Here is a 24086-nt window from a genome sequence, read left to right as displayed (position 1 = left end):
GAAGCCACAAAAATAATCAGAGGGCTGGAGCACATATGCTATGAGGACAGGTTGAGAGTTGGGGTCATTCAGCCTAGAGAAGAGAAGGCTCCAGGGAGACCTTATAGCAGCCTCCTAATATCTAAAAGGGACCTACAGGAAAGCTGGAGAGGGACTTTTTACAAGGGCATGTAGTGACAGGACAAGGGGTAATGGCTTTAAACTGAGAGTAGATTTAGATTAGACATAAGGAAGAAATTCTTCCCCACGAGGGTGATGAGGCCCTGGCACAGGCTGCCCAGGGAAGCTGTGGATGCCCCATCCCAGGAGTGTTCCAGGCCAGGCTGGACGGGGCTCTGAGCAACCTGGTCCAGTGGAAAGTGTCCCTGACAGGGCAGGGAGGTGGAACCAGCTGATCTCAAAGGTCCCTTCCAAGCCAAACCATTCTATGATTCTATGAAATCCATCATTCCATCCATATATTAATCACCACCAACTGACACTGCAGGTAATTTAAACGAAGAGCTCAAGGGCTTGAAAAAGTAGGAAATCAAGGCCATACAATGTTCAGGCTGAACAGACGTACCTTTCCATTGCTGGCTGTGCTGTTCCACATCAGCGTTCAAATGCTCTAACTAGTGAATTAATTCAGGCTCTTCAGATCTGCCAAACCAATCCGTTTCATTCTTCAAAAATTTTCAATATGCCAGTAGCCCACCCTGTGTAAGAAGAGATGATAAGTATATAATAATCCTCTTCTTGCATCACTGGCATAGATTATTTCTAGAACCTTTATTAAAGCTCACTCGAAAACCATTAAATACATTTTTGAAAAATACCTTACAGACCAGGAATTAATCAAGGTAATGAGTTCTCCACGTTGAGATTGTCTGTTTAAAACTCATCCAGGCTGAGAGCAATTGAAAGCCCTCGCGCTCTGAAGGTGCTCGCTGGCGAACACCAAACAGCTGCTTTCTGTTGGCCCAGCCTGCAGCCCAGGACCATTCCCACCACAAAACCCAGCACCTCCAGTATTGGCAATTCCACATCCTCGCTGGCAATTACAGCAAAAATCCAAAGCGCTGAAAGGAGGAATATGTTGATTGCCTTGTCCCCGCAGTTTGTCACCCATAGCCCTAGGTGAGACAAGCTGACAGAGTGTTTTAGGGACGCTGACAACATTTACAGTTCTGATGCTTTTTATTACCAGTGAAAATAGAGTGTACAAACACAAAATTCCTACAAAATGAAGAAAGTGTGTTTCATTTTGTCAAAAGAAACACTAACTTCAAGGTTTATTAGACATTCAGTAAATTATGTTTTCAAAATAGTGAATGATTAATTAACTCAGAGCAGGTCTACTTGGTGTGGTTAAAATAGCGGTCTGGTTATTCTCGACCTTCTATGTTAGGAAAAAAAGAAAAGGTGTGCACTGCCCACAGTCATTATAAAATTAAGCTTATATAAAATCACTCTCACTCCTAAACAACCAGCCCTGCTTCCCTTTGTGCTTTATCTTCAGATGAAATTTGATAGTTTTGTTCAACCACTGGCCTCTGCTATTTATGCTAATTTAATTAAAATAACAAAGAACTTATTTACACCAAAAAAAAGGGGGAAGAAAAAGAAAAGCTTAGAGAAGTCTACATGAATCTTCATCATATGGTTTTGGGAACCACATCACACCTGTGGGTGTGTGCAGGTGATTTTAGCATGAAATGCGCCGATGCTCCTTCCAGCAGCATTTGCACTGATTGAACTTGGCTCAGTGCCACTCTAGTAATGGAGTTTTTTCTACAAAAATGTTCAGGGCACTATAGAAATTCTTTCTTACGTTTTACAAGGCCTTATAAAACTTCCAAGCCAGTGTCATGAAACAGCACAGCTTGTTTTTATTTCAGTGGCTTAGGCTTGGTACTTTAAAATTCATTTCTAAAATAGATATGTAAAATATTTCAGCATTAGAAATTCCATTAGGGCATTTTGTCTCATGGGTCTTTTGCTGCTTCTGAAGTTGGTTCTCCAATGATGATATTGCGATTTTAACTCGGCACTTCTCAAGGATCCAAATGCTGTGTCAAACTTAAGATGAAATGGATCCATCTGCTGTTTTTACTTCAAACTGTTAATAGAGCTGGGAATGAATATTCCCCTGAATTAAAAGCAAAACATACCCTAAACAGCTAATGTTTCCATTGAAGACAGAACTACCTCAGGTACACTTCTCATACAAAAGAACTGAGTTTCAAATTTCTAGCCATGAGAATTACAGTGTTTGAAGTTCTCCCAGCTGCATTTTGCAGCGCTGCTTTGCCTTCCCTTTTCCATAATTACAACCCTTCCTGACCTTAAAAAAAAAGAAGGGGCGGGAGGGGAAAGTAAGAAAAAAAAAAGAGGCAGGTACAAGTTTACTGTTACCTGTATTTTTGCTCTAATACAAAGAAATGGTAAGTTTTGGCCAGGACTTCTGCCTGAAACCACCATATAGGTTCCTAAGTCCTTTATTTATCAAACAGAAAGGACTCCGAATGTGTTTGCACAAAGAGTCAGTAAGGAACACAAAGTGTATTTGTGTAAAGTGGTGAAATAGTGGAAGAGGTTCTAAGAACAACTGAAGGTCTTCAAAGTTTTGGTTTACTGTAATATTTACCTTTAAGAATATCAACAGTGAATCCTTAGAGATTCAAAGAAGTTCACCTTCTAAACTAGTACACCTGTTTATATGAACAAGAGACTTCTGTTCAATATACTTTGTGCAATTATGGTGATAAATTTCCAGCTCTCTGATTTCCCCGGAATGTAAGCAATATTAAAAAGCAAAGGGCACTAAATGCCTTTGAAAATTTCCTGTGTCCAGTGAAAGGCATTAAAATAAGCTCTTAGAAGTTTAATGAACTTTTTAAACATTTTACGGTTTTTCGCTATATAAGGTGTCCTGTTAAAGAAATAACCAGCTTATTTTTTTGACAAGATTAAAAACAATAAGCAACTTTTGAAAAAGTGATAATTTTATTATATATTTGACTTCCAATAAAACAGTAAGTGAAGCTTTAGGCCCGGTCTAAATTTATAATCTGATAGATTATCATACTGGCCCATACTGTTTTGTAAATACTTCCTCAAAAATGTTAATCCAATGCATTAGAACAGGAATACTGTCCCCACGATTGAAAGTTACCTGAAAGACCATGAAAAAGCTAATTTATAAAAGCATGGAACTAGAGAATACTGCTATGAAGCTCTGCAAATAGTAATATTAGGTCTTGTCCACTAGAGAAAGTAAAATGGACAAATGCCGTAGTTATGCCAAGATGAAAGAAGGTTTAAGGAGTACGGAAGAGAGAAAAAGAATATGGAATCTGACAAAGAAATGTAAATAAAGACACGTAGTATCCCTATATTTCCATTAAATGGAAATTTGTGCCCAAAACAAGACAGCAGTCTTGACCTAAGATTATGTTGTTGGCAATACTGCAGTTTAATATGCAGTTCTGCAACCCCACAGACAAGCCATCTTCTTGTCTTTATTTTATTGTTAGTAGCTTTCCTATAACCCTATAAACATCTGCAGAGAAATCCTCATATGCAGATGATTGGTGAGGAAACCCAAGTGACAAGGTGACCATGGGACAGCACCAGCCAAGGCATCGTGCACAAAACAAGCGAGTTGGAACTGACTTGGCTGGCACTGGTATATTCCAGTGAGCCTCCGAGCACCTTTTGATGGTAAAGCTAATGACAAACTTACAGATATTTTTTTTAAAAAGTACTTTTTGGAGCCTGGAAACACCGATACATTATGGTTTCCTGGTTTCTGATATGGTTTTGCTAGAAACTAGTAGAACAGTGGAACTCAGTTTCCACTCTTGCTCAAAAATACCATCCAAGATGCTGTCAAAGCCTTCCCATTTTCAACTATATCGGAGAAGCCAATTCCTAATAATGAACTTTTAGTATCACCCTCTCCAAAACATTGAAAAAACAGCGATAGCACAATATTGTTTTTTCCTACAAGTAGTATAATCGCTGCTCAAAAATTCAGTATATTTTTAGATGGCTTTAGCCATCCACATCAATGAGGGGCAAGACGAAAGAGAGACAGTTTTGTAAGGGTAATGATGCATTTGAAGGACAGCAGTGGTGACATCCAAGAGCTGGTATATACACAAATAGCACTGGAGGAAGGAGAACAGTGAGGAAATCTGCTGAATGGAGCATCCTATCATGGCACCATATTTAAAGCATTGTACATAAAAATGTTTGACTGGTGTTCTCTGATATTACTTATACATCCTCCCTAAGAAAGAGCAGATTTTGAGAACACTTGAAGTAAACTAGTAGCACAATCTGGCATTCACATGGAACTAGGAAAATCAAAATATGTTGTTGGGTTTTTTTCTTTTAAATCTACCACCTTCTAAAGTTTCTTTTTTAACTTTGAATGGAGGTTTTAGGTGGCTTTTTCCCTTGTTTCCCCTTTATAAAATGCATGGGTTTGCTGTGTTTTTACCAGCTGAGGGCTGAGACAGCCCCTGAGACTCTGCGAATAAACAGTTCTTGTAAAATCACTGATGACATTTTTGTACCTGCACAAGAATTTCAAATATGCTTCCAAATTCTGCAGCTCTTAATTACTTCACTTCCACCCACTGTCACATCCTCGGTATTACAGGCGTTTTGAAGTGCACAGGTAAAAATGAAGCATCCCAAAGTTCACCACCTGCTTATCCTGTCCCAGTCTCAGGAATAATCATTCTTACACAGGTACCACCGCATGGCGTGGTTTGAATATACGAGTTCAAGCTTGGGCTCACAAGCCTCAGGATTTATAACAAAATGCTGCCTAGAATGGTATAAAAAAACCTCTGTGTTCAGGGACAGCTCTTAAATAAGGGACTTCAGAGAGGTACAGAATTTTTGGAAAGCAGTGAACAAAAGTAACTCCAAGCTTAAAATCTTTTGTGTGTGTGTGTCACATGGAAACCATGTTTAATCCCCCAACCACATTTTCCTGTCTTATAGCTAAGTTTACACTAACAGCAAATCTTCCAGTGCAAAAGAGAAAAACTGGACTCAACAAGACCCTGTGTATGTGAAGTATTTAGACATATGAGTATGTTTAAGCACAGAAAGTGTCCCACTAGATGAAATCATGGCCTGACTTCAGGAGCAGCAAATCACTAAATAGAAGAATTTCAAATGGCCAAATCACTTCCAGCTCACAGCTACGCTGAATTGTGACCAAACAAGTTGCCCATCAGAAGTTTATGAAATAATCTTTCCTTTTAAAAATCATTAGAAAACCAATTCTGCTCAGATGAAAGGCCATTTTCTTACAATATCAGCAGCTCAGTTCTGTACAGATTTTGATTAAGTTTGATTTATGGTGTAATTAATATCTTGATCCAGTTGTAAATCAGCGTATAAAAATGTCTCTCAAGTGGCTTTTTTTGCTCTAATTTCTGTAGACTTTAACAGCATCACTGACCACTGAAAAATGAATAATAGATTTGTCATGTGGATGTATACGATGTCTTCTTGTCCTGCCTTGCTCTGGTTCAAGTCATAGAAACCAAAATAGTTGAAGAACTGAAAAGTGGGTTTTACACATTTTGGTTACAACCTGTTGAGGTGAATAGGCTATTATTGTGATAACTTTGTTGCAGAGGACACAGTGATGTACACAGAATATACACTATGAAAATTAAAAAGTGATATTTGGAATTATTAAATTGCAATCAAATAGCTGAAGCTAGCTAGAATTTCCCACAGAATAAGCAAAGAACAGCCAAGTTCTAAAAACTCTTTGAATAAGCATCTACAAAGCACTTCCAAATACAAAATACTTTGTAAACTCAGAGTGTTTTCATTCTAAGTATATTAAAATTATATAAATATTTATCATTGATGTAAGTATTAATAGTGCCAAAAATTTAAGTCTCTCAAAATCAATAAGGTTTGTAAATGTAGGGCAATGATATTGCAACGGCATGCATGTCGAATTGTTTACTTTTCTTTATCCACAGATCATGAAGGAAGTTCGGAGAGCATTGTGCAATGCATCAGCTGATGACAGTAAACTCTTACTTCTCAGCGCAGTGGGAAGTGTATTCTGTAGTGGCCTAGATTACTCATATTTAATTGGCAGGTTATCCAATGACAGAAGAAAGGAAAGCACTAGGATTGCAGAAGCTATAAGGTGACCCAAGCTTACCTATGATCTCTAAATTATGAAATGCAGTGTGTGATTATAAAGATATTTATCAGGTCCAAACATGTTGTATATGTAAATGTTGATTGCATTCTAATTATAGTCCTACAAATTTGTTTAGTAAGAAGAACCTTGGACCTTTCCGTATGAGAAAAGAAAGCACATTTATTCCAGTGCTAATATCCATAGGGATTATTTTATTCCACTTCTCTGTATTTAATATTTCAAATCATTCCTCCAAATTCAAATACAACTTTGTTGTTGTTTTTCCAAATTGGCTGTTGGTTCATGTTCTGAAGTGGTTCCTGAAAGGCAGATATTTTACTTGTTTTAATGTTCGTCATTTTAATGATTTTCAGTACAAATGGGAATCCATGGTTTACTCATACTCTGTTAGAGCAGCAATCTGCCACTGTATTTCAGAACCTTATTAGAAGGGTCTCCATTCTTTTTCTTAAACTTGAATTATTTAATATACATGTAAATATAGTTTTATTTTCATAACTAAAATGCGACTTTCCTTATGTATATCACATTACCTTAATAGAAACCCAGGGTCTATGACATGCAGTCTACGAATCAATCTGCACAATACATCACCAAATATTTCCATTTTCCACAAGTTATACTTCATATATATTTGGCAGATCTTCCAGTATAAATCACCATTACTCCACTAAACCAATGGTATTTCACCAGTGTGCACCAGTAGAGGGTTTGGCCCCTTTTTTTCCCCAACTCCCTACAAATAAATATTATTCTTCTGAGAGCTTCAAAGCTTTATGCAACAATTCTATGAAGGAATATTAAAGGATTTGTTTTACAACAGATCTATATTTCGGATATGTTGGTATAACAGAAGATCAGGTTTATTTGTTACATGACGTATTAACCACCAATTATCTTGGTTACAACTACTGCAGATCAGTTTGGATTCTCCGTTTGATACTTCTGAAATTCTCAAAGTAGTAATTATTTTGAAAGAATTTAAAACATACTTCTTAACAGTAATTATTAATGAGCTGTTTTTAAGACGCTGGCTATGCTTGAGTATCATGTAGTGATATTTTAAAAAAGAAAAACCCATTGAAGGGCACATCCTATTTTATACTTTTTTTAACATGAGGGATCTTTAATAATGTGGAACCAAATACAATGCGAGGGAAGAAAATCACTATTCTTGTTTGAAAACACAGGCACACTCACATTCCATTAGAAGCTACAAATTTCATATGATTCATGTAAATATTGTGTAAATAGGTATTGTTATATATGTATACATTTATCTACATACACCTAATATACAGGCATACTTATCAATTCAACATCTAAATGAGTATAAGCCAGATTGTGATACTCAGTTTTTCCATCCCTGGACTCCGAAAACACTCTTGAAACAGTGGTACAATGTACTGCTCCTTGTCAAGACTGTCGGTTTCAGGCCCACTGGAAACAGATTTTTATTATACTTCTTGAAACAATAGACTACATTTTCCATTTAGCACTCTCTGTGCTTTCTGCGAACAAAGGACTCAACCCATGGAAAATATACTGTAATAAGAGCAGAAAAAAAGTACACTTCTCTTTTTGAGTGGTTAGGATGTCCTAAAACAAATGAACGGATTTCTGTCTCCACTGCTTTGCATCGAGTTAGACTTGTATCAAAATGAAATTTCTATCTTGATTACCATGTTTCCACTTTATATAGTGTGCATCTCCTATACTGATCACAAGTTAAAACTGAAGGTGAAATACCCACCGAATCTCATCTCACGTGAATGATTTCTTCCTTTGGCCCCTGTCCCTTGGGGCTTGCAGCTCAGAGGTGTGCGGCACCGCAGCTTCCTTGGGTGCTGACCACAGATCCATCACCTAAGCTGCCGTCATCTGCCGTGTGTCCGGCATTGTGCTATCAGAGCCGGGAAGGGGCAGACAGACAGACTGCCCTGCAGCTGTGGCCTATAGAGCCCTGCAATCGGATGACGCACTGGAAGGCACTGCCATTCCCAGCACCAGGCTCCCTTGTCACATCATCAGTTGGGCATAGTTACGTGACCCAATACATAAAATTCTGGGTGTGCTCAAAAGGAAGCAAAGGACGACTTGCTTAACTTCTTTATACCCTTTGACGCACTTAAGAGCCGTGACCTGCAGCAAGACCTCTGCAATGATGCCGAGGTATCTGAGCATCCCAAAGTGTACTCAATGGTCAGCTTCCCAGATATCCTCTTGCAAACCCAAAAGTCTTCTGCATGTGACGTTTTTCCTGTCTTTGAGCTTCTGGCTCTGCTGTGGAACAACAGTTACAATTATAAGTCCTTTTCAAAGACTGCCTTGAATTGAAACAAGGATCTTCTACCCCAGAAACTACATGCGTGAACTTACAGTTTGGAGACATGGAAACATCCCGGGTTCTGCGTACAAAGACAACTCGCTGAAACAAAAGATTTTCCAAGCAGGGAACATGGACAAGTGGAGTGCTGGACACTGCAACTTCTGTAGACCAAATGCAGGCATTTGTTACTCTGATAATCTCCCAATATTTCAGCCTTCCACTCCATTCCATAGATGTCATGTTTCATACCCATCCATTGTACCATCCTTTCCTCATGGCAGAGGCTCATTGTGTCTTCTCAATGTCCTGTTCTCATCTTTCCCTATCTCCAGGTCCTCCCTTCCTTGCTCACTCGTATGAAGATTCCACATTTCCTTCAGCCCTTCCCCTCCATTACTGTGTTCTGCTTTGTTCTTCCTCCCCATCATCCAACCATTTTCTCTCCACATCCCTAGCTGCTTTTCCATATTCACTCCAGTCCCATTTATCACCACATGCCTCCTGCTTTTCTCCACAACACTCTTTTCTTCTGCCTCCACATGATCCCCAGTCCTGCTGCCACCACTTACCCATAGTTTTTTATTTTCCCTATCATTCGTCACATCCCTCTTCCCATCTTGGAAGGCTTACTGCCTTAACTACTAAGTTTCTCAAAACTCTGGAATTAATCAGGTGCAGTGATCCACAGTCATTACTCAACCGTAAACAAGAGAAGAAATAACGAGATAAGGGAACAGCATTTCTTCTGCAAACAAAAATGAACCACAACTCTCCTTAACCATGCTAATCCTCGAGAAAGAAATGGTCTTGAACAGACAAATAGGGCGTTCCTGATTTCACTCTCTTTGTCTTGCCTCCAATCTTCTGTTTTATTACTCACTGTGTGAACAGAGCTGCATCAATTCCCACAAGTCACTATTTTCCTGTGGTCAAAAATCCACTCTTACTAGATGGCCTGAAAACCAGACTTCATTCCTTGAACATTTAATACTGGGTCACCTCAAACTCTTCGTTTTCATTTAAAATATAGCCAATGCCCCTGCACTTCAGCCCAATAAAATACTTATCTTCGGTACATTTTCCATTTTTGCCAAACGGTCCCTCTGACCCGCAAGGCACAGCTCCTGTTCTCAGATAGAGAAGGTCTTTCTGACCTCAGGGAGAAAGTTGCAACTCATCAAAGGGCGTGTTTGACAAAATGTTCTTTCCTAAAATCTGTCAGCAAAGCTGCACTCTGGATCTCATAAATACCCAGTGCAGGAACAGAATCTCATCTTTTGTTTTTAATTTGATTTATAAATTTCTCTTTTCTAAAGTAATTGAGCATCTCTTTTGCCTCCATATACCTGCTGTGCACTGAGCTGCTGGAGCCCGTAATTTGCCCACAATTACACTCATGCTTTTCCCTAATTGGTGTACAGGCTGTTCCATTCAACAGATGTCTTTCTGCAGTTGCTGGTAGGTAACATTTAAAATACCTCCTCGTTACACAGAATTTAACATGTTCTTGTTCATTCATCCAGATGAATCCGATCACATTTACTTCCCCTTTATTTCCCATCACTTCACATTTGTAGGCAGGCAGGGGCATCTACTTTGTTATGTCTTTGCCAAAGATGTTTGCAATGAAGATCCAACAGATCACTCACCAAATTCTTTCCCTGTTCAAACATTTCTCTCTCTCCCCTTTGTGAGTCTTGTTCTCTCCAGTGGTGTGCCATAAACATTCCCTGTCTCCCAATCCATTGATGGGACTTGCAGCAACCTTTGCATAGGATCTTAAGAGAACTTTTTGAAATAATTAAATATTCCCCAATCCACCTGGGAGTTTCCTGTCTTTCACACTACAATATGTCCATCAGTTTAGCCAAACCAGATCATCAGAGTCCATTGTGGAACAAACTGAGATGAGCTGCGTGTAACTCATGAGTTACTGGTCCAGAAGTAAAACTAAACCCAAGCAAACCATTTGCAAAAAGTACAGGAGTCAGTTCATATACAACATATACAAAACTATTTAATATCCCAGGTCCTCAGAAAGCTTAAATAACTAAATATAAGCAAAATTTTCCATGTGCAAACTAGAAAGTATCTTGCAATTCTGACCTCATAAAACTGGGCCATTGGCATTTTGTTCATCTGTGGTTCTGACTTGTTTTCAGATTAAGTACTTTAAGCTTGGGTATTTATCTAAGTGTAACTTCTGTATTCAAGATCTTTCTTTTATTTTTTTTTATTTTAGGGATTTTGTAAAAGCTTTTATTCAATTTAAGAAGCCAATTGTGGTTGCTATCAACGGCCCTGCTCTTGGGTTAGGAGCTTCTATTTTACCCCTGTGCGATATCGTTTGGGCAAGTGAGAAGGCATGGTTTCAGACACCATACGCAACAATCCGACTCACTCCGGCTGGCTGCTCGTCATATACATTCCCACAAATTCTGGGTGTTGCACTGGTAAGGTTTTCCATCTCAAATTGCCGAAGAACCTTTCTTAAATTCATGCTCTTCTTTCTCCCTTTAAAAAGTAAAACAGAAAACAACTGTTTCTCATGATCGTCATGAATGCAAATGAGATCTGTGGGAAGTTCATGTAATCCCTACCAATTTCTTATCACAAAATGACCTCAGAATTCAATATATTACACATGCTGCGTACAGAAAAGGTTGAACACAGATTGAAGAAGCAAAGATTGTCAAGATCATGGTAGGAAAGCGAAGAAATGCATTAGCAGAATAATGTTGCAGAGCACTTGTCTATATTGTGTTAGGATTGTGCAGTAACAGAGCAAGATACTGCTCTCCTATCTCTAAAGACAATCCATAATGATTCCAGTAAGGTTACTTAGTTTTTACCAGTATAACAAAGCAGAGTTTGCCCCACAAAATATTTCATACTAAGTTCCATGACTCTTGACACAGTGCCACTGGATCACTGACAGTTACTCTGGTAAAATTAGTGATACAGATTCATCATGCATGCCAGCACATTTCCCTTAAATGAAACCCATGCTGTGCTCTGGCCACCTGCACGATCCTTAAATAGCTACCGAAACTCCTTTTTTTAAGTATTTTGCAGTATGGAAAGATAGAGGATGCCATTTGTAAATTTAATCTTGAAAATAACAGGCAAGTATGGAATACGTTTTAAGGGAATTATAACCCAAGATCACAAATGCTCTTTTGGTTTCACAGGCAAATGAAATGCTGTTCTGTGGGAGAAAGCTGACGGCGCAGGAAGCCTGCAGCAGGGGACTAGTGTCACAAGTATTTTGGCCAACAACATTTAGCCAAGAAGTGATGCTACGAGTGAAGGAGATGGCGTCCTGCAGCGCGGTGGTAAGGAATTACACTCCTTTGTGACTAAATTACGTTTCACAGAGGCCAGGTGTGCTCCCAAGGCTCATCACATCAGAAGCACGGGTCCTCAGTCTCCACAACCGTAACTCTAGAAGGGGGATAACAGCAGAAAATCTGGATATGGATCAGTGAGCTCATGGTGTTTTCAGGAGCAGGGAGAGTTATTTCCTTTCCCCATCTTCACATTTATTCAGTATGAGTGGAACCTCCTTTTCCAAGATATTGAAAGGGGATTTTAGCATAAGTTTCCTTCATGAAGGTGGAAGAGTCTGGAAACAATACAGCTGTACTGGGAAATCTCCACAGGGTCAGTAAGAAAATATATTTAACTTTCACATTGTGCTGGCCTACTGTGTTTCAGCTGAGTCCGCCTTCTTTTCTGCACCTGCGCAGTTCCTGATTCTGCAGTTTGTTCTACCCATAGGTAGGATAGTGCCAGGTAACCTCTGCTCTGGAGGGGAGATCCAGACACAGGGGGATTTGAACAGTCTGGTCACACTGTATTCTAACTTTCCTTTTGTGTACATATAAGTTGAAAGAAAATCCTTTCCTATTTTTACGTCCTAAGGTTTTTTCCCTCCAGGCAGATATACTCCTATTCTGGGCACATCCTTGTTGAAAACAACGCAGGGAAGAAAATTACTCTGGCTGCAATAAAACTGCACTAAAGTGCAAATTGTTGCAGTTTCTTGCTGTACTTCCTATGCTTGAAACTGTCTTAGCATCCCTCAGTTTCATTTAAAAGATCCGTTGTAAAAGAGAAGGTAGAGACACAGGAGATTTTTAATTAAATGAAGTGTAGATTAGATCTCACAAAAGACATTCAGAATGAAACTCCCTGGAAACGTAGCGTAAGCTTATTTGATCATGCTGATATACCGTTTATTATATGAGTTGGGAAAACCTCTGGGCCCTCCTGTGAATTCTTCCTTCCTTCACTGTTACTGGCTGCCAATGCAATTTGCTCTTGACACCTGTTGGGAAGACTGGTGCTGACTTGTGGACAAGGATCAGAGGTAAAACTGTCAAAGACCAGATTTACTCTCCGAGATCCCAAATGCAAATCAGGCTGAAGTCACAAAAACAATGAATATGATGAGCTCGTCCCAGGTCACTGTGGATACTTGTTCACAAACAGACCAAAAAAAAATACACATACCCTGCGATTTGCAATTAACACCATTTACTCGAGTTAAAGAAAAATACCATTTTGGAATAGCAGTGTTGTAACCTAAACCACGTAGGAACTGGAATTAACATGTAGGTGTTGACAAAGCGGACTGGAGACCATGCGTCCCCCTTACCATAAACACTATATTACTTTACATTGTCTTCTGCCCCCCAAAAAACAGTAATGTATGAATTAGTAATGATTTTGTTTGAATAGTTGGGCTCCTTGTGAGATACATCCTGGTGTCATGTATTTCAAAAAGAATTTTAAAGAAGGCAATCTCAATATTTCAAAAAATGGGTCTGGGAAAAATGAGCTGAACTATGGGAGTGACCTTGGACCTGCTGTTCAGGCCTTTAGGAACTTGCAGCAATTTTTGAAGGGCTTGAGATTGGGCTTTCCTTTGCAAAAACCTCAGGTGATTTGTTATGACTACTTGTGTACGCTAAGCAGATCTAAATCCAGAACACAGCCAGAGGGTGCTTGTTTTGCTTAACACCCTTTCTTTATAAAATATTTCACTGGTATAAACTTTAAAAGGTATTTGCAGTAAAGGCCCTTTCCTGTTCATTTCTGTTTTGTTAAGTAAATGATGCATGAGGGAAAATTGTTAAAGATGATGGACATTTCCAACCTCTATAACCTTAAAGACTGCCTTCCAGACAACAGGTAGCAAATGTATCGTGCCTCGCACATTTTCATTTCAAGGGATCACATTTTCAACAAGAGGGAGTTCAGCTCCTTCTAGTGCTTCATGGCAGCCCTTCAACAAACTAATGCACTTCAGAATCCCTCATTACTTTTAAAAGTGTTGGCACCAAGGCATAAACCTCAGAAGTCCTTAATTCCTAAAGATGCTGACTATCAGCAAGCGGAGCTATGGCTGTAAATCAGAGCTAATTTCTGTGCCCAAAGGACTTATTTAGATTTTGAAACAGTCAGTAGTGTAAAAATGCTGTTCACACCATTATCCATAATAATGTTTTCAGATTCAGAATAAAATACTGAGCAATATTTTGGCTTTAGGTATTGGAAGAGTCCAAATGTCTCGTGCGGAGCTTCCTGAAATCCGGACTTGAAGATGTGAACGAGAAAGAGTGTCAGATGCTAAAGCAGCTATGGAGTTCTTCCAAAGGACTAGATTCATTATTCAGCTACTTGCAAGACAAAATTTATGAAGTCTGATGTCTTGGCCTAACTTAATGAGAAAATGCTCCACTTGTGACCAGAGTCGAACATTAGCTGTGTTTGCAAAGCAGAGGCAACGCATCATTGAGGAATTTGTGACAGTGTCTCCTAATCCATATGGTTGTGTCGATATCCTTGTGAGCTCCACGGCTGCTCGTAGCTGGTTTGATTTTGTGTAAGCGAGACGTAGGCAGGCTTGTTCCGTGCACGTCATCTCGACAGAGGGCTGCATCTTCCACATGCTCATCCCGATAAAAAGTGTACATTCCATGTGCTGAGAGGCACCGCGGAGGCCCAGAGAGGCACACCGGCTGTCACGGTGGATTTTGTCTGTCCTTCTTCTAACTTATTCTCGCTGTTGCAACACATCTGGGCTGACACAGAGGGCTCCATCGAAAAACTGGGTCAGCGCAATATTTTGTAGACCCAAACACCATATTTTAGAAATATTTTAATGATTTTTTTTTTCTAAGTTCTAACAGTGTAATGGAAAAATCTGATAATTTATATGTATAATATGTAAAGTTAGTTTACAAAAACTCCTAGGATTTTTTTCTTTGTTGAATTTATTTAACTTATTTATTTTGTGTTCATATTCAGCTGTTTATTGATGACAGATCTTATTTTCATACTTCCCTTGACTGAACTGGTGGCATCACATGAGAATGGAAACACATTTTTAGCGGCAAATTGTGTAGAAAATAAAGAATATGTAGAAAACACACAGAATGCTGTGGGCAGTAAAAGAAACGGCCACATACATGCTCCTCTGTGTGCAAAAATGTACAAAAAATGTATGAAATAGATTCATTTGCCAGGGTTAAGGGAAAAAAAAAAAGAAGTGGATTCTGAAAGTGAGTCCCCCCTGAGTCTCTCTTCACTTTCTGCCTTCTTGAGGAGCATTGAAGGGCTTGCCAGCAAGATGCTTTATTTAAGTTTACTATATTCCTGTTATCCGGATGTCAGGAACAGGGTGAGTGGTGCCGTTATGTGGCATCGTACTGTTTTTCAGGTTTAAACATCCCCTTTTGGTCTGAAGTCTAAAAGCAAATCCTTATGAGCCTTAGTCTAATTGCCTGATTCCTCAGGTCTGAGATAATTTCTGCTCTGGAGGCCTTTGGGTGTGCGCCAGCAGTTTATACAAGGTGCTAGGTATTGAACTCAGTGGAGGGAGAGGGTTTGCTTTGCTTTTCCCAGCTCTCCACATCTGGCCACCCCACCATCTGTTCCAGCAACTTACGGCTATCCGTAAAAGCAGTCCACGATAAACGACACAAACCCAATCCACTATTGCAGAATGTGATCCTAGTACTTTTCGGTGACACTGACTGACTTCTGAACACTGGATCGCTCTCATTTCTTTCTTGCTAGTAAGGCAATTAATATGGAAATAACACGAGCACGCTCTGTGACTTCACCTGCCATTCTAGGATGCCCAGATTAAAACCTCTTGAAGCAGAAGCTTTGCACATTTGTTTGCTTTGTAATTTGTGCACTTGCTCTCCATCCTTGAGCTCAGTGATGGTTGGTTATGGTTTAAACCTCTGCAAATGAGGCTGATGGGTTTTCTCCCTCCCCGTATTTCCATGAGGAGTTTCAACAAAGCTTTTGTAAAGTTAACAAACAGGTGATTATAGCAAACAGTAGCCTTTGATATATGAATATAACATTTGTTTTTCCACAAAGAATTAGAAGTGCTGTTTCTGTGGCCTAATTGTACCACTGAATTTTAAGGAAATCCTAAAGGCAGAAGTTCTTATGGAAATTCTTCCTTAAAAAGACAAAAACCTGGCTTCTAGTTCACCTGTTTTCAATGCTTTCCAAAAACCTATCAAAGCAAGTTTACTGATTTTTAAATGTCTGAAACGGAACTCTTTCAATAAGTCTTTGAAGCGATAGATGCACCGCTTGTTTTATACTAAACCTTGCCTGTTTCCACAACCTGCCCCGAGGCCACCGAGCAGCCCCCGGCGCAACCAGAGGGTGACTCAAGTGACAGGCGCTCACATGCGGACGTGTTTGCACAATCAGGCCTCCCGCATAGGACTTCAAAAACAAACAAACAAAAAGCAATGGAAAGTACCATGATTCCTCAATTTCCTTCATTTCCTTTCTTCCCGTCGAGAGAGCCATAACTCCTAGTCATGTGTTAATAAGATATTAGGATGTTTATTTCAATACTATGCTTGTTTTTGTAGATAACTATAGAGAAATTGCTCAGCAATGTGAAGGTATGCTTTCCATAGGAGATTTTCAAAGAGAGAAGCATCATAACTTGTTAGATCTTTAAACTGCATCGTTTCATCTGAATTTTCAGATATCTGTATCTTAGCATTTTTTATGACAAAGGAATGGTTGAAATACATTTTCTAGAATTATTTTTCCATTAAAGCAAGCGCTAACCATAGTTAACATTTTTAATTATTCATATCTATACAGTTACAATCTAGTTTTCATTGAATCTATTTTCCCTTCAAAAAAGAGTAATAACAATGTCAAAAGCTTCTTTTCCAGTATTTAAAGATCAGAATCAATTTTCTCTTGTGTTTCTGTCCTTACTGGGTATTCAGATATCTAGATGTACTGTACATATTAGTCTGGGTACCTTTACTAATATTCACAGTATTTAAGATTATAAATGCAATTTGTTGTTAAGTATGTTATTTTATTCTTGTGTAAATTGTTTTGTACAATCTTTAAAAATCTACAGTTTTGCATTTGTAGATATTAAAGGTAGGCAATTTATTTTGTGTTGTCCTGCATGTATATTTTTGCTGTAGATAAGTGTTGCTTAGTTTACTATTTCAGTACATTTCTGTTAAAATGAATAAGCTTACAAACTTTAATACAGTATATATTTTCAGAATATAAACTTTTATATTTCTGTGGTAGGTTAGGGTATGCGTTTTAGGCAATCTTTTTCACTACTATTAACTGTTCTTTTAATCTATAATATAATGGTTTTGTGCCAATAGTTTTTCATTAGAATAAAATGCTCTTTTAATGTTAGGGATAAACAGACAATTTTGGTTGGGGTTTGTTTTATTTTGTTAATTTTTTTTAATTATCATTTTGCCAGCCTTTACAGTTTTAAATGTAATTTATAAATATATTGCATTTGTGAATAAGCCTTACCATTAGGTACCAGAAATCTTTAAAGCTACATAATTCCTTATGTAGTAACTAAGGACTTCCCCAAATAATTGCTGTAAGAAAGTTTGCAAATCAGAGTACAGGGCCTTAAGTTTTTCTTGTGAAAAGGATAATACGGGTTGTTTCTTTCGAACAACATAGGTAGATGTGTCAGCATGGGCTTTGTTATATATAAACTGTGCATTTGTGCTCCCAACCACAGTAGTTTAATCTCAGGCTTTGTGTGGCTGGGTCTATAAAAGTCAAATCTGGCTAAAGCCAGCGCTCTTTAGGAAACACTAAAGAAGTTTACATAAGAGACTTATAGACAATCTTAATCATAGGACATTTGGGTACTTGGTATCCTAGATGTGTTATCTGTGTCTGCCCAATTAACCGTATGTTTTAAGCCATATTAAATCTCTTTACTGCTACTTTAAATACTACACTGAAAGTCATTCACTAGCTTGCTTACTCACAGACGGGATTTCAATTTTTAGTGAATAAAAATATTATGCCTTCCATAAAAACAAAGGACCAAAGAATCGCATTATTCTAACAAAGCATGAGTTCCTTCGCCAGTGAACTAGTTTGACATTTTACTGCAGATCAAATAGTCTCTTTCTGCTACAAACGCTGCATTCTCATCCATGTGAAGTGTAAGGGGAAAAGATGTATCCACAGACCTATTGGGAACGGAGAGTTGCTCAGCTAGGATGGCATGTCTATTGGTAAGGCTTATTACCAAACCTCGGAGACGAAGCAAAGAACCAAAAATTCACAAATTATGTCAATGTAAATTTATTTTCAGAACTTGCACAAATAATTAATTGTAGAACTTTGCAAATTAGGCCCTTAAGTTATTTTGTCAGGACACCATGGAACAGACTAAAACAGTTTCTAATATTTGTAATGATGAGTATATACTATAATATTATAAGGGTACAGGCACCCCTATATCACAGTGTTGTAAATATTTTCTGAAACTGGTACAGTACGGAGGGACTTGTATCTTCTGATATATCAAATATTGACTGTCTAGATCAAATTGTACACAATTTACTTGTTGATGGTCCTGTAACTAGTGTATGGACACATTTCTGGGTGCCTTAGAAGTTGTATTTTTCATGTGTGTTAATATGCAGTATTTATACATTGTGAGAAGCTGCTTTGAATAAAAACATTGAAACTTCATTTAGATGCAGTGATTTTCAGTTTTACACAATCAGAACGAATGTGATCAGTAGTAGCCGCAGACCCTTGTAATAGGTGATATTGGTTAATATATGATAAAGCTACTGATGGACTCCTGCCATTTGAAAGCAAGCAGACTTTTTAAAAGAGACACGTAAAACTTCATTTTCAAAGGGCAAAAACCACGGCACCAAAAGACACTGCAAACCTATCTCTCTGAAATAATTCATCATGATCCATCTCATTTATCACCTCATGATCCAATCTAAGAAAACCACCGAGAACTGTCCGTAAATACACTTCCACTATTTGATGTGTACACGTCACCTACAGCGTATCTGCCCAGAACCAACTCCCGCATACAGCATTTCAGCTCCACACAAGGGAATTGGATTTTGAAGTGGTATTGCCAGGGAGGTCAAGATTCAGCCCAGACCGGTGTGAAGTTGGATCACCTGTGATGTTCCTGCGTGGCTGTAGATGACGATCGTGCCGCAGGGTCTATGCAAGGGGATCACTTGGCTGCAGCACCCACGGATGCTGTTTCCAACCATGTATCTCCCATGATTAAAAAAGTAACTCTCAATTACTTCTGCCTGGGGCAGAAAAGGAAGGATATTTTTACAGGGAGCCAGTGGTACCCAAACCACCTATAAAACAAGGTCTGAATAAAATGACCTACCCTTGATTCAAAGGACAACAATTATGCTTTAGCAATTATATCGGTTAGCTTTAAACTGACAGACATTGTTAGTAAAAACTGTGGGCAGCTATTTAGAGCAGAGGATTGAGCAATTTAGTCTTGCTTCACCATCAAATCCAATTATTTCTTAGGGTGACTCTTGTCGGGAATTAACTTATCGTGGCTTGCACTGGGCTGTAAGCAACGTGCACATGGTGAACAGAGTATGTCACCTTTCTTGTCTAAAGTTTTATGGACAAATTTTGGTCCTAACATAGATTTGCAACATTCGAATTTTATTTTAAATTACTCATTTTTAAAGGAAAGCAAAAATTATTCAAAATTAAATAACCCATTCAGGTCATTAACACCTGAGGTCTGTACGTGACAGATACAGTACTGTCAGTGTGACCTGATGTCCCATGCCCAGCAAAAATGGAGTGTCATGATGCCAAAGGAAATCTGTAACTTAAGCCTTCACAACACTTTTCCCACAATATATGAACCACATGAAGCCGAAGTCAGTAATGCAGAGGGTAACCTTAAAAATCCTAAGCTAAACCATATCACCTTTCCTTTGCCGCTTCCTGGCACTGATGTCACGGTATTAAACTCAGCAGATCTAAGTCAAAACTCACCAACATCAATGGAGATCCTCCCACTGACTTCAGTTACTTCTAGATCAACCCCAATGGCTGACAGATACCCCAGCAACCTCCTTCACCAGGGAATATCTTGTAAGCATCTTCAAAAAATCATGTAGCACTGATCAGAAAGACATAATTAGCACAAGAGGCAGGGTTCCGTATCTGTAGTTCAAAATTTAACAGCACTGTCTAAGAAATGTTGAATAAAATTCAACATTTTCCATTTTATCACTGACTCTTGTTAGAAAGACATGCTCTGCTGGGTTTTAACCTTCTTCAACCCTTCAGTCACATTTATTAATATGAGCTTGGATTCTGAACGACTCGGTAATATCTGTGAAACTTATTTTATACGTTGGACACAGACAGAAATATGTCGGTGAACAACTATAAAGAGAAAAGTGAAAATGCTCTTTGCAACTGAGAGTCATGTTTGAACAGCGGCTATTGAACTGCCACTGCCTCCTAAGATCTTTGATAAAAAGCTGCATCTGACATTAGAGTTTCTATAACGAAAAATGATTTAAACACTAAGCTGCAATCTTGACTTGTTAGGATTAAGTTAATTACTGTAATCTAGAAGTAGGTTATTCACAGTCATTCAGAAATGTGGTTTTGATGCATCTGTAAATAAGCACTACAATTTCTGTTATTCCAGAAAGATCAGCGATTCCACACTGCTGTCCTTCCAGCCCTCTGTTTGGCAATTACATGTACTGCTTACCAGGCTCTAGGGTATTCACTTTCTACAAGAGGTTCATTAAATGGATAAAGGCATTCACATAAAACTCTTCCCATGCCTAATTATTCAAGATCTGCATTATCTTAGCCTCTCGCTTGTTTATTTTGTATGCAGCTGCAGCAAGTTTTTTGTCAGGGACTCCGGCTCCAGCAAACAATTCCCTCCAAGTCCACTTTTTCCCCATTAGGCTCATAATGAGCAAGAGCTCAAAGCTCCTGCCAGCTGAGCTGCCAAGGGATTCCCCGCTGTTCCAAGGGTGAAGGTCAGCTGAGCGCGGCTTTGCTGACCTTGAGCAGCGTGCCCACTGCTCGCAGCGCGCGGTTTGGAGTCAACAATTGCTCAGCCCTCATTCTGCTTTTGTTTCTGAAAGCAAGCCCTAATGGTATCAGTGGTCCAGCCCTCTGTGGGTTTTCCTGCCATAATGACCTTTCATCACTCCTTTGCACGGGGCTGTTCCCTAGAATGACATCTGAAGCAATGTGAGTTATTAACTGTAAAGCAACCTGCAAGTTTCTTACACCAGTGACCAGGCTCACCCCAAAAAAGCCAAGGACAAGGTGATCATCACCCATAGTATCCCAGCACCACGCTGTGTCTAGCTTAATCAGACCAGAAAAACAGGATATGGATTCACATGGAACAGGATAAAACAGATAGATGTGTTTTCCAGGATGCTAAGGTAATGCCAGTTGAAAAGAAATATCCCAAAACATGTTAAACCCAGTAGGATTCATTTTCCATACATGTCTGGAACTAATTAGAAGACAAAGACATTGTCACTCTCTAAACAATGTTTCTTAAATAAATCCACTTTCTCTAAAAATCTATTGGAAGCTTAAACTGAGTTTTAAAGAAGTAGGCTGCGAGACAGCTGATTTAGAAGGCTAAAACTTCTCCCAACCATTTCAAGTCTGAGAAAACCCAAGAGTGCTCCATTTGCGATTCAAGCGCTGGGTAAACACCCTCACAAGTGCAGCGTGGCCGGGTGCCAACCCAACGGTGAGTCAGCAGGCAGGGGAGGGAGTCGAGTGTCAAGAATGCATTTAACCCTCACGCCAGAGAACACTTTTCTTAAGAACAGAATGAAAACGCTCCATAAAAAGAAAAAAATTACTGACATTTTTTCTCCATTAGTACAGGCAACGATCTCAATTTTCTTCTAGTTTACGGAAGCTCTCACACTGTAAATTAGGACAAATAGACAAATAGCTTAAGAAAATAGCAATTGCAAACTCTTGAGAAAGAGGCTCATGAACACGTGTCAGTCCAGTCCTACGATCCTTACTCCAACAAAAATCCCACTGATAAATCTGGCAAGGCTGAGTGCAGAAGGATTTCATGAGAGCATTAGAATTGATAATACTAAATACTTGCACAGATACAAAAAGGAGTATATTTTCCTAATGAAAATACAGTTCAAAGGATCTGTCATATTCCCAAAGGAGTATCTGCACATGCTACTTTGCTTCACAGTGTTCTTGCGGAGTGTTTGATGAAATCATGAGATTTCCTAAATCATTTTTAAATTAATCCCTCTTAAGAAATTCCCCACTGAAGCATCACTTTGCATGATGCCACCAGATATTCTACTCCGGATAGCAAAAAAGGATAACAAGATTGAGGATTAAAAAAATTTTAAAAATATTTTTAATGATGACCCAGTCTTCCACCTAAAAAAATGGTACACTCATTTACAAGGTTGTTAAACACTGCCAAACCAGAATGGCAGCATTTTATACCTACTTTCTTTCTCACTCTTCACAGGTGCAAATAACCACATTGGACACCTGTGGAGGAGGGGAATCGTGGGGGGAGGGGGCAAGAAACCAAAACCTCTAGTTATTACCTTCCCAGTGTTAGTCAAGGGTAATTATAGACCAGCTGTGAACTCACAGCTTTCCCCCATTAACAAACAGCTACAGCTCCCAGTTACAGGCTGAGAACAGGTAGCTCTGCTGCACCTCAAGCTGTTCAATCCTACCAACACCTACAGAAATGAACAATTTTTTTCACACATCTTGCCCCACGAAACTCCATGGCCTGAGCTGTCTTCTGCAGGAACTTAACTCGCAGCTGGTAGCATCCATTTAATGTTATCGTTTGTCCTGCCCTGGATTAAGCCTGGGCTGTGAAACTACGGAGATACAATAAGAATCAGTTTGTATAAATATCTAATGTATGCCCAGGATAGAAATACTCATAGTTAGCTTCCCTGCACAGATCCATGAAATAATTTTTCTTCTGTCTAACAGCCTAAGCCCAAAGTTTAGACAAATTCATCACACCTACAGCATTAAGAGACAAGCCCTGCCAAACCCTGTTGGGGTGGCTAAAAAGACTTTGACCCCATCCTTCAGCTCCATCTGTCTGTCAGATGTTAGCAACTGTAGCAGGGGCTGCAAATTAGATGGCCACATCTCCACAAAGATCAGTTTTAGCTGACTGTGAGCTCAAATCACAGAACCACGGACTGGTTGGGGTTGGAAGGGACCTCTGGAGATCATCTAGTCCAACGTACCTGCTACAGCAGTTTCACCAGAGCAGATCACACAGGATCACCTCCAGGTGGGTTTGAATGTCTCCAGAGGAGACTCCACAGCCTCTCTGGGCAGCCTGTTCCAGGGCTCTGGCACCCTCAAATAAAGAAGTTTCTCCTCATATTCAGATGGAACGTCCTGTGCTTCAGCCTGTGCCTGTTGCCCCTCATCCTGTCATTGGGCACCACTGAAAGGAGTCTGGTCTATCTTCTTGACACCCACCCTTGAGATATTTATAAACATTGATGAGACCACTCACAGCCTTCACCTCTCCAGGCTGAACAGCTCGAGCTCTCTCAGTCACTCCTCATAAGAAAGATGCTCCAGGCCCCTAAATGGTGGACAATAATCTAGGAGACTCGAAAGATGGCAACCTCCCACAGAGGAACACAGCAGCAAGAAGGAGGTTGTCTCTTCAAACATCAAATTCTTCTCCACCATGATCTTATGGACTGGAAATACAGAAATATGACCAAACAATAACTTTGATGAGAAATCAATGTCACTCACTGTGAATTACTCTGTCATGATTTGCACTTGGCTTGCACAAGTTGAGAAGAGAATCAAGTTCTGCAGAACTTCAGTTTTGAAAGTAAATTCCCTGTGTATGCTGTTAAATTCCTCCATCTGAAATTCATAAAGAAAGAGGAATGTAAAAGATTGTCAGCTTGCAGTATTAAGCTTGCAGTTTATGGAAGGAAATCATGACACATCTTTCCTGTATGCAGAAAGCTCTAAGTAATCTTCCATCATCATCCCAGCACTAATTCCCAGAAATCCTGCAGAGCTCTAGAACCCCCCAGAGCTCTATTTCATACACCCAGCATTCCTCCATCAAAAACTGTCTTTAAAGAAAAAAACAAACCAGAAGATTATTTGCCCATTCTTGCACTCCCATACCCAGACACCTTT

General features: G+C 39.2%; 1 protein-coding gene across 1 annotated transcript in view; it reads left to right on the top strand.

The window, feature by feature from the left end:
• Positions 1 to 18566, top strand: part of CDYL2 (chromodomain Y like 2) — a 58013-nt gene extending 39447 nt beyond the window's left edge. The window contains exons 4-7 of the mRNA XM_080351905.1: positions 6006 to 6178; positions 10768 to 10978; positions 11717 to 11860; positions 14079 to 18566. Coding sequence (XP_080208031.1) covers positions 6006 to 6178; positions 10768 to 10978; positions 11717 to 11860; positions 14079 to 14237 — 687 coding nt within the window. The 3' untranslated portion in view covers positions 14238 to 18566. The remainder of the gene's footprint in view (positions 1 to 6005; positions 6179 to 10767; positions 10979 to 11716; positions 11861 to 14078) is intronic.
• The last annotated feature ends 5520 nt before the right edge of the window (positions 18567 to 24086 follow it).

The sequence above is a fragment of the Nesoenas mayeri genome, assembly GCF_963082525.1.
Source record: "Nesoenas mayeri genome assembly, chromosome: 12".
In the NCBI taxonomy this organism is placed as follows: domain Eukaryota; kingdom Metazoa; phylum Chordata; class Aves; order Columbiformes; family Columbidae; genus Nesoenas; species Nesoenas mayeri.
The sequence above is the reverse complement of the archived record's forward strand: the minus strand, read 5'-3'. Positions and strand labels throughout refer to the sequence as shown.